The following is an 11,286-nucleotide window of genomic DNA, read 5'->3' on the forward strand; positions in this document are numbered from 1 at the left end:
ATGAGAACATCTTAAATATATGGGAGAGGTTTGACCATTTAAATTGAAAATAAAATGGCATGCAAACTGGTTTGTGAACTAAGGTTATATCAATATTTATAAGCATTTTTATGAGAATAAAGGATCAGTGAACAGATTTCAATAAAAAAAAAAAAAACTCTTGTAACTCTTCTTCTGATGTTTGTATATTGATGCTTAATCTCCAGCGCCAAAGCAAAAGAATGATACCCAAGTTGTGAGCTTGCAGTCTGAATTAAATGCGCTGAGATAAAAAGAGCACGCAACATGAAATAACGCAAAAACAACACGTCTTTCTATTGCATTGTGTAGGGCTGAACGATCCATCGAAATAAAATCGAAATCAAGTTATGACCTTATTTGAATATTAGACTGGAAAGTGCTGTGATTTAATCAAACAGTTGGTTCTGTGCTCGCTCTACGAATTTCATCATGTGCACAGAATAACAGATGTGTTGCGTTCTATTTGGTTTGGTAACGTGTGCTGAGTGTCTTATATTTACAGTGCTCCAAATTCATTTTCATTGGCCGCTACAAGTTACTATACACATCTAAAATGACCCTATGACACTAGGGCTGTAAACAGGGCTAAGAAACTAAATTCTAATTTTTCACCGAAATATGACCAAAATTCGAATTCAATTTGAATTGTAAAGACATTATTTAATGGTGGGGGAAAAATCTACAAGACATCCAAATTTTTATATCGACGTTGTCTCATATGTCCACAATAGGGCGCAACACATCAATATAAACCAATCAGCATCGTGTTATAGCGATGAACATATCTGGCTGTTAAAATATTTTAGTCAAAAGATTTAGCCAGCTTATATTCTCAAATATTGAGTAAAAAAGTAAAAAGAAAAGAAATGCTTCAAAAGACTGTTCTATGTTAAATTAGTGTTGCACAGTAGCCGATACCGGTGCCATAATACTACCACAGACTCAAGCTTCATAATACCAGCGGTACCATAGTGTTTTTCATTAAATACAGTCGTATTTAAGTATCCTACTGCTTATGCGAGAGACGCTGATAAGAGAGCAAGGCATAGTCAAGACACGACCACCAAAGACCTCCATCTCTGGGGGCCGTTCACTCCGAACGCATACATCTTTTCCTATGTAAGCATGTGTTAGACGGATGTCTTTGATTGCTGCATCGTATCTCGCTGTTTTTTCAGCGTCTCATGCAGTAATGATGCATTTTTTAGTGGCGGTGTCAATTTAAAAGGAAATTCAACTTTTACAACTCGTCTTGAGACACCCGCGTTGTTTTAGTGGTTACACTGCACCTGTTATAGCCCAAGATGCAAGTCATCATCAGTGCTTGGCAGACATCCAAAATTCAAATGCTCATTTTAGCATTCGAATGTGCATTTTTATCTTAAAGGGGTCATGAAATGGAGAATCAAATTTTCCTTGATATTTAGACAGATGTAACTGTACTATAAAAACATACTGTAAATTTCACAACTCAAAACATCCTCCCCAGTCTAAAAAGAGCATTTATAGTTGCCACCCTGCTGAAATGTCTCGTTTTGAAATCTGTCTGTTCGTGACATAACGAAACATTGCTCATTTGTATTTACACATCCCACAACATGCGTCATCGCACCCTTGGCCCCGCCCACTGGCACGCAGTTCAAGTCAAGAGAGCAGGCCTTGTGTGGCTAACTATTCCAAACATAACACCAAAGGGGACCCATCTGGACTATTTTGAATTAATTTGTATATGAACATGAATTACACAGACTTTTTGACCGCTGCCACATATCTCGCCGCTTTTAAAAGACGGGGTGTCAAGTTACAGCTCTGAAAGGGAGAAGCAATTCTCTCATTCAGCTGCTGTGCCTCTTGTTGTTTTGAGCACAAACGCGTCATGGAAGCGTTCTTTTGCCCATCTGTGCTATTTTTAATTGTTGGTGTATGTAAACATAGACTAAATGGATGTCTTTGACCGTTTCGGTGTGTTTCCGGTAATGTGCACCTAAGTGCGCCTTCAGTATGTGTGTACGTGAAACAATCATAATACGATTCAAGCTTTGCAAAGGAACTGTTATTGAAGAATGGGGCAGTTAAAAACACTTGGACCCTATCAAAAAAGTAATTTGTTTCATTCATGAATATTTCAAAAGGTTGTGAAAATTGTGACTGTTTTGGTGCAAAACACACTTTAATAACATTATCAGTGGACCTCAGGGAAGATAATAAAATTATAAAAAATAACACTTCATGACCCCTTTAAATTCAACTAATCTTCAAATTTCGAAATTTAATTTGACAACCTTTGTGGACAGAAGAGGAGATGAGAGCAGTTTGCTATATTTAGAATGAGGTGCACATTCAGAGGCTATTGTTGACATAACTTTGCAAGGAAAGTTCTCGCAGTTTTCTGCCAAAATAAAGGTTTGAGGGTTTAACCAGATCCCATAACAATGCCACATACAAGTTAAGAAATTATTTTACTTGTAGAGAAATATTACTCGTATAATAATAATATAAACAGTTATTATAAGTTAATATAATACAATTGCATTATACAGTATTTCTGTAATTTCTTAATATAGTGATATATTAATCATTAATATTATTTTGCGTTATATTACAATCATATAATATTCAAGTTAACTGGGTTCCAAAAAATAATGAGGGAAAGTGGGCGACATCACAAAGTGCACAGTCTGAACCTTGACTGAATTCTCAATAAATCAGTGTTGTTCAATGTTCATATTACAACGTGTAGATAAAACATTAAAATGTTACTAATATATCATATAAATATAAAAAGAAACTAATTTATATTATATAATAGAATATAGTTACCAGGGGGTTTCCCTGCTGCACTTTTGTCAGAGACAGGGCGGCAATTTTTTTTTCTGAAAAGTTTTGAATGCCTTCGCAATAGATCTGTGTTCCCTCGCAATAAATTTACCATGGTTTTACTACAGTAACCATATTTTAACCATGATATTCATAGTGAAGTTTCATATTCATAGTGATAATACAGGAAAACGAAAACTATGGTAATAAAAATTATAATTTTGTGGCTATCATGTTTTTATAATGCAAATACCATAGTTTAACTATGGTTTTACTATAGTAATATTGTGTTAACTTTAGTAAACAACTTTAGTTAACATGAACTAAATATTTTTACAGCATTTATTAATCTTGGTTAATGTTAATTTCAACATATGATTTTTAAAATCAAAAGTTGTATATGTTAACATTAGTTAATGCACGATGAACTAACAAACTAAAATTGAAATTTTTTATTTTTGTTAATTAACATTAACTGTAGGTGTCTTGGGTAGCTCAGTGGTAAAAGACGCTGGCTACCACCCCTGGAGTTCACTAGCTCGCTAGTTCGAATACCAGGGCGTGCTGAGTGACTCCAACCAGGTCTCCTAAGCAACCAAATTGACCCGGTTGCTAGGGAGGGTAGAGTCACATGGGGTAACCTCCTAGTGGTCGCTATAATGTGGTTGTCGGTGGGGCGCATGTTGAGTTGAGTGGGCCGCGGATGCCGCGGTGGATGGCGTGAAGCCTCCACTCACGCTATGTCTCCGTAGCAACACGCTCAACAAGCCACTTGATAAGATGCGTGGGTTGATGGTCTCAGACGCAGAGGCAACTGGGATTCATCCTCCACCACCCAGATTGAGGCGAATCACTATGCGATCACGAGGACTTAAAAGCGCACTGGGAACTGGCCATTCCAAAATTGGGTAAAAAAAAAAAACTAACATTAACTGTCACGGTCCTGTCACTCTGTCAGCCTGGGTTTTTGTCTGACAGGACCGTGACATCATCGTCCCATGTCTGTCATGTCATGTCGTTTTCTGTGTGAGCATGCGTGTTCGGTTGTTTGTTCCCTGCCGTGCGCTGCTCTGTTGGTCTCATGTTTCATGTTCGGAGCATGGTGTCTGGATCCTGTCTTCCCTGTCTGGTTCAGTTTCGGTTGGTGTCAGGATCCGGACACTTGTGCTCCTTGTTCTGTCTGTTATTGGCATGACTGCATCGCGTTTTTGTCATCTTGGAGGCATGCACTCGGTATGTTTTGTTTCATGTCTGGAGCATGGTGTCTGGATCCTGACTTCCTGTCTGGTTCGTTTCGGTCCGTGTCGGGATCCGGACACTCATGCTCCATGTTCTGTCTGTCTTTGTGTCTGTCTCTCGCGACCACAGACGTGCGTTGTGCTCTCTTTGCGCTGCGCGTCCGGGTTGCGAGCTGTCTTCACGTTGTGCTGAGGTTCAGTCACTTCGGTCTGAGGTTTCGGGTTTGTGTGTGGTCAAACTCTCGCACAGGTGTCTTGTCTTGTTTTTGTCACCTGTTGCGTGCCTCGCGATGTATGCTCAGGTTTTGTTTAGTGTGAGAATGCGTGGCATCGCTTTGTTTGGCGTTGCTAATCATTATCTCATCTGTTCTGTCGGCTGGCATGAGCATCTTGCCTTGTTGTCTTGGTGATGTGCACTCATGCCATTCGGGTGTTTTGCTGTCTGGTGAGAGCACGTGGCTTTGTTTTGTTTCTGTGTCGCCGCGTGTCTCTCTGTCTTGCGTCGCACCCCACCTCCTTGTTTGCCCATTATTAGTTCATTTGTTACACCTATCCTGTATTAACCTGTTTGATTTCCTTCCCTACTTTAGTCTCCTCGTGTGTGCTGTCCCATGCCAGTTCATCTTGTTTACCAGTCGGTCTTGTATGTGTGTATGGTCACATCCTGTTCCCCTACCTTGTTCCTGATCGGTACCGTCGGTTCCCCATTCATCTGCCCCAGCCTGGATTACCCAGCCTGGATTACCCTAGTTTATGTTCGTTTTTCCCCTTGTTTGAGTTTTGGTTTTATTTTTTCCCTTTTGTTTGTATTAATAAATTCCTTTATTTTTAACTCGTTTGGGTTCTGAGCCTCTCTGATTCCTGACATTAACAAAGATTAATAAACACTGTAAAAAAATATTTTGTTCATTGTTAGTTAATGATACCTAATGCATTTACTAATGTTAACCTTAGAATAAAGTGCTACTGATATTGTAGACTGTAGTAACCACAGTTTTTGGCGGAAAACATGATTTTACTATAGTAATATTGTAGTAACTATGAAAAGTAACCATGTTTTTTTTGGCAGAAACCATTGTTTTAATACATCAGACTGTATCCATATAGTAATCATGGTTTTACTATTAATTAACCATGGTTAATCTTGTGGTTACTATAGTTTTACTACAAATACCATAGTATTTGTAGTAAAATCTAAATAACCACAAAATTATGATTTGTATTACCATAGTTTTCCTGTATTAGTACTATGGTTTTACTATGAATATCAAGGTTAAAATATAGTTATTTTAATTAAACCATGGTAAATTTATTAAAATATGGCTACTGTAGTAAAACCGTGGTAAATGTATTGCGAGGGCACACAAAACTACACTGCCTGGCTAAAAAAAATTGCCATTTGGATTTAAATAAGCAGATACTTAAGAGCCTATGATTGGATCATTCTTGCAGTGATTAATACGTTTCAGCTGGCAACAATTCTTTTAACCCTAACTGATGCAGTGTGTAGCTTCTCATTTCTTAAACAACCATGTCGGGAGACGTATCCCGTGATCGTGGAAAAGATGTTACTGTGTTTCAGGAGGGGCAAATTATTGTCCTGCATCAAGCAAAAAAAACAACTAAAGAGATTGCTGAAAATACTGGAATTGGGTTAAGAACTGTCCAACGCATTATTAAAACCTGGAAGGATAGTAGTGAACCATCAGCTTCGCAGAAGAAATAAGGTAAAAAAAAATCTTGAATGATCATGATCGGAGATCACTAAAACGCTTGAAGTCACATCATAAAACAAATCAAATGTAGAACTCACGGCTATGTTTAATAGTGAAAGTAAGAGCATTTCCACACGCACAATGCGACAAGAACTTACAGGATTGGGACTAAACAGCTGTGTGGCTACAAGAAAGCCACTTGTTAGTGAGGCTAATCAGAAAAAAAACTTCACTTTGCTAGGGAGCATAAAGATTGGACTGTGGAGCGATGGAAAAAGGTCATGTGGTCTAGAGTCCAGATTTATGCTGCCTTCATGTGCTATCGGAATTATCCTACTTCCCACTTCTGAAGTGGTAATTACGAGATCATCGCGTTCAATTGCTTTGTTGTCGGAAAATGTTTTCATTCATAAATATTTCTTGAGGAACTTTAATTTTGACACCATAAAAAATATTACTCAGCTGGTTTACGATAATGGAATTTTGGTCAAATACAAGCTATTTTTATGGTGTAAAAATGTACAAGATGCATCAAATGGTTGCTGATTTACATAAATGAATATGACCAAAATGATAAGCGCAAACAATTAACTGTATTTAGAAAAATGTATCAATCCTGTCATTCACTACAGAAACCGTACTCTCCTCCGCCATGTTGAAAGTTTTCATCTCCTCCCAACTCGGAAACTCGGGTATCAAAATGATCTCAGAGTTTCCAAGTCATAGTTACGACTTGAAAGGTCGTTCATGTGCAACTTCCGAGTGGGGAAACTCGTATTTACGATAATTCCAACAGCACATGAAGGCAGCATTACCCTATTCAAAAGTGATGGGCGCGTCAGGGTAAGAAGGGAAGGGCATGAAGTGATGCACCCGTCATGCATAGTGCCCACTGTACAAGCCTCTGGAGGCAGTGTTATGATCTGGCGTTGCTTCATTGGTCAGGTCTAGGCTCAGCAATGTTATGTGGCAATAAAAGGAAGTCAGCTGACTATCTGAATGTACTGAATGACCAGGTTATCCCATCAATGGCCCACCACAGAGTCCTGATCTTAACCCCATTGAAAGTATTTGGGATGTGCTGGAGAAGACTTTACGGAGTGGAGTCGACTCTCCCGTCATCAATACAAGATCTCAGCCAAAAATAAATGCAACTTTGGCTGGAAATAAATGTTGTGACATTGCATAAGGTTGCTGAAACAATGCCACGATGAATGTGCGCCGTAATCAAAGCTAAAGCCCCGTTCACACCGCCAGCGACATCACGCGAGGCAGCGACACCATCCCATTAATTTTCAATGAGAGCACAGCGACTTCCAGAGACATGAGCTGTCACGACCGTCGATGACAGAGATCGCCATGGACAGCGACAAGTTGAAAAACGTTCAACTTTATGCAAATGACATTCGCGAGCGATTACCAATGAGAGTGAAGACAGAGAAGCTTACGTCACCCGTCTCCAGGCAGGGTGAGTGTGAGACAATGGAGTCGACTCGAGTGCAGGCAAGACGGAGAAGTTAAAAGTTTCTGTGAGCGATTTCACTGTTCTATATCATTTGTCTGTAACCACCTACATAGATATGGCCTAATAAAATGATGTTTGGAAAACTGTGACGGCATTCTGAGTGAGTTTAATTCATATATTGATATAAAATGAGTCATGTTTAATGATATGATGCATTAAAAACTGCTGCAGGTTATACAAAATGCTCTCCTCTGCAGAATGTGCATTGTTGGAGGCAAAAGAATTGATTCCTTGTAAAATTAGAACGATATCTTAGTTTTATCGGCAGTATCATCTGTAAACAGCATTTCAAATGCTACTGTGGCCAGTTGTGCAGTCCACCAATAACGTCAGCGGTAGGAACGCCCACCAGCGACACAGATCGCAAAGTCTAGCAACATGCCGCCTGCGGTGTGAATGGGGCTTCAAGGCGATCCAACGAAATTTTAGAGTATGCAAATTATTATTTTTTGGTCAGGCAGTGTATTACAGATAAAAAATTCCCGCCCTGTCCTTTAAGGGCCTCCGTACAGATCTGATATCGGAAAACTAATAGGATGTTGATTTCTGTGGTTTAACGCTGATATCTCTGATTTAATGATGATGATGATTTGTGATCTGATGTTGATGTCTCTGATATGATGCATACATCTTCGACCTAATGTTGATGTCTCTTATCGATACCTCTAATCAAAATGTATCTGATGCTAAAATCTCTGATAGGATTGTTATATGTCTGATCTGATGCTGAATTCTCTGATCTGACGTTGACTGAATCTAATGCTGCTGTCTCAGATCAGTGTCAGCTGATCATATCTGATGCTGGTATCAGACCTGATTCTAATGTCTCTGAACTAATGCTTATATTTCTGATCTAAATATATGTTTGCTAATGCTAATGTCTCTGATCTGATATTTGATATCTAATAATCTGATATTTGATAGTACGTTAGTCTGATCAACTTAACATCTTACTCCTCCCTAACAGGCCCCTCCATCCGCAACTCCACTGCCAACAGCAGTAACACATTTACAACTTTAAGAGCGAAAGCGAATTAAATACGCGTTTACAGCATCAAATGCGAGTGTGTTTGACACATATTTATAAGCATGATTAACATATGCGCCAATCTATGGCCCTTATAAAAAAAAATAAAACACTTAAAATAATTAAATGCATATGTAGTTACGAGATATTACGTTAACGAAACGAGCTTTTGTGACTTCACCAAATCGTGCATTTGAATTTATTCTAACTTTAGGTATAACGATGTTTTATTTACATAAATGCGTCCATACACGTCGCGAGCAGCAACTCGCTCCCGTTTCGACTACTGCCACATCAGTTTCTCAAAGCACACATCCTACAGTTATGCGTATCAACCCCTTGAACAAAACTGCAGTTAATGCATGTTTACCTGCGGGCTGTCCTGCAGGGCCTCCTCGAGTAATAATTTGTGGTGTACGGCCGGCATCGTTTCGTGGAGGAGACGCTGCGAACGGAATGATTATTGGAAGACAACTACATTTCCCAGCATGCAACTGATCAAAGAGAATCCGGATGTGCTCTCATTGCATGCTGGGAAATGTAGTCATTCTTTCAAAAGAATCCGCCTGCCTCATAATTAAAAGGAAATTAATCGTCATAAATTACATTTCAGTACATTTAAAAAACGGCTCCACTAAAAACGATATTTACTTTTATTCAACTCGAACCATATAGAATGTAATTTATTTCGGTTAAAGCTTCCAACAGTGTTCAATAATGTTCTCTTTAAAGGCATAGTTCCCACAGAAATTTACATTTTCTCATCATTTACTCACCCTCATGCTATCCCAGATGTGCATGACTTTCTTTCTTCTTCTGAACACAAACGAAGATTTTTAGATGAATATCTCAGCTCTGTAGGTTCATACAATGCAAATGCATGGTGGCCAGAACTTTAAAGGTCCAAAAAACATAAAGGCAGCATAAAAGTAATCCAAAAGACTCTAGTGATTTACGCTTATCTTCAGATTGATCTGTTTGGGTAAGAAGCAGATCAATATTTAAGTCATTTTTTAACAATAAATCTCCACTTTCACTTTCACATTCTTCTTCTTTTGTTTTTGGCAATTCACATTCTTTGTAAAAATCGCCACCTACTGGGCAGGGAGGAGAATTTAGTAAAAAAGGACGTAAATTCTGATCTGTTTCTCACCCACATAACGGGCCTAATAATGGTTGATATTTGTTGACATTTATCCAACAGTGCCCTCTGCTGGATCACACATATTTACATCTATCAATCATCTCAAAATTCACTTACAGAAAGTGCAATAACTTCACCTACATGGAACATTTGTTAATTGTAAATTTAAAGTATTTTCTTTTTTTCTTTTTTTGGTTTTCATTTAGATTCTGAAGCAAAAAATAAATAAATAACTAAATTAATTAAAATCCCACCTTCTCCAATGTAGGTCTCAGCAAAAGTGTCTTCCTCTCTAAATCACATGCTGTGGAGCATCAGGAGATGAAGTTGATTATTGGACGGGTGACTTCACTGGCCCCCAAGAGACCTTTAAGGGGCTCCTGGCACTATCATAACAAACATCTCTTTGTTTCAACCTCAAGCCTGAGCGCACGTGATCCCAGTCCTTGACATTTTGAAAAAGCAGCTAGTAAAACAGTAAAATGTATAATATCTAATGAAGTTCAAGGCAAAATTATGAATAGGAGTCTTGCAGCCATTCCATGTACAGAGTCTTTGTGCTGAAGTTGGTTTCTACAGAGTTTTCTGAACATAATTCTCCAGGGCTGAGAGGTTTTATGGATATAACAGAGATGCCTTTCAGCAGAGAATGAGTGATGTTTATTTCCCAGAAATGAAAGAGTGTTTGTGTGCAGGAAGGGTTGTTTTTGGCATGGCAGTTAATGAGTTGATGAGTTCAATATTACTTTGTAACTACTTCTCGCAATTGTGAATATACCTCGCAATTTTCAACTTTATTTCTCGTAATTGCGACTTTACAGCATATCTCACAATTATGACTTTATTTCGCACGATTTCAACTATATATCTTGCAATTGTGAAAATACATTAGCAATTTTTACTTTATTTCTTGCAACTGTGACTTTATGTTTTGCAATTCCGAATGTAGTATATCTTTCAGCATATCAGGCTTAAGATAAAGCGTGAATGTGTATATATTGTAAAGGAATTGAATGGTGGTTATCTGGTAAGTTTCTGAATTATCTTTTTTAGAAAATTCACTTGATATTATCTTCGAAAATGATCTATAACACAAAGTAGTGCGTTATCACCCTCAGATTAAAACTAGAACATGGAAAGACCTGTGACTTGTGGCTTCAGTTGAGTTTTAGGTTGTGACAAGGTCATATATTTTTTTAGCGCAAACAGAATTAGGTAATAATTTAAAATCAATTTTCTAAATAATTTCTTTATGTCTTTAATTCATTCTGAATTTTGTACAGCATCTCCTAAGAGTCTTCTTTTATAAGAGACCAGTTTATTTTGAGGATGAGCCACCAGTTAAAGGAGTAGTTCACCTAAAAATGGAAAATGTACTTTTACTCACTCATTTACTCATCCTTATGTTGTTCAAAACCCACATGCTGTTACTTTTCCTTGGAACATAAAAATATATATTTTAAGCAGCTCTATTCCATAGAATAACAGTTTATATTGAGCAGGAGCTGTCAAGCTTCATAAAGGACAAATACTATAAATCGTTATTAACTGCGACTTTATTTCTTGCAATTGCGACATTATATCTTACAATTGCGACTTGTTATATCTCGCAATTTTGACTTTTTTTCGTGCAGTTGTGACTTTATATCTTGAAATTGTGACATCATCTCACAATTGCGACTTTATTTCTAGCAATTGACACTTTATATCTCACAATTGTACCTTTATTTCTTGCAATTACAACATATATCTCATAATTTTGACTTTATATCTTGCAATTGTGACTATTCCTCAAAATT

General features: G+C 37.8%; 1 protein-coding gene across 1 annotated transcript in view; it reads right to left on the reverse strand.

The window, feature by feature from the left end:
• LOC127435872 (DCC-interacting protein 13-beta-like) overlaps window positions 1-8,823 on the reverse strand; it is a 27,595-nt gene extending 18,772 nt beyond the window's left edge. The window contains exon 1 of the mRNA XM_051689615.1: window positions 8,714-8,823. Within this exon, the coding sequence (XP_051545575.1) occupies window positions 8,714-8,770 (57 nt within the window). The 5' untranslated portion in view covers window positions 8,771-8,823. The remainder of the gene's footprint in view (window positions 1-8,713) is intronic.
• Between the last annotated feature and the right edge of the window lie 2,463 nt (window positions 8,824-11,286).

Source organism: Myxocyprinus asiaticus, chromosome 46 (assembly GCF_019703515.2).
Source record: "Myxocyprinus asiaticus isolate MX2 ecotype Aquarium Trade chromosome 46, UBuf_Myxa_2, whole genome shotgun sequence".
Classification (NCBI taxonomy): Eukaryota; Metazoa; Chordata; class Actinopteri; order Cypriniformes; family Catostomidae; genus Myxocyprinus; species Myxocyprinus asiaticus.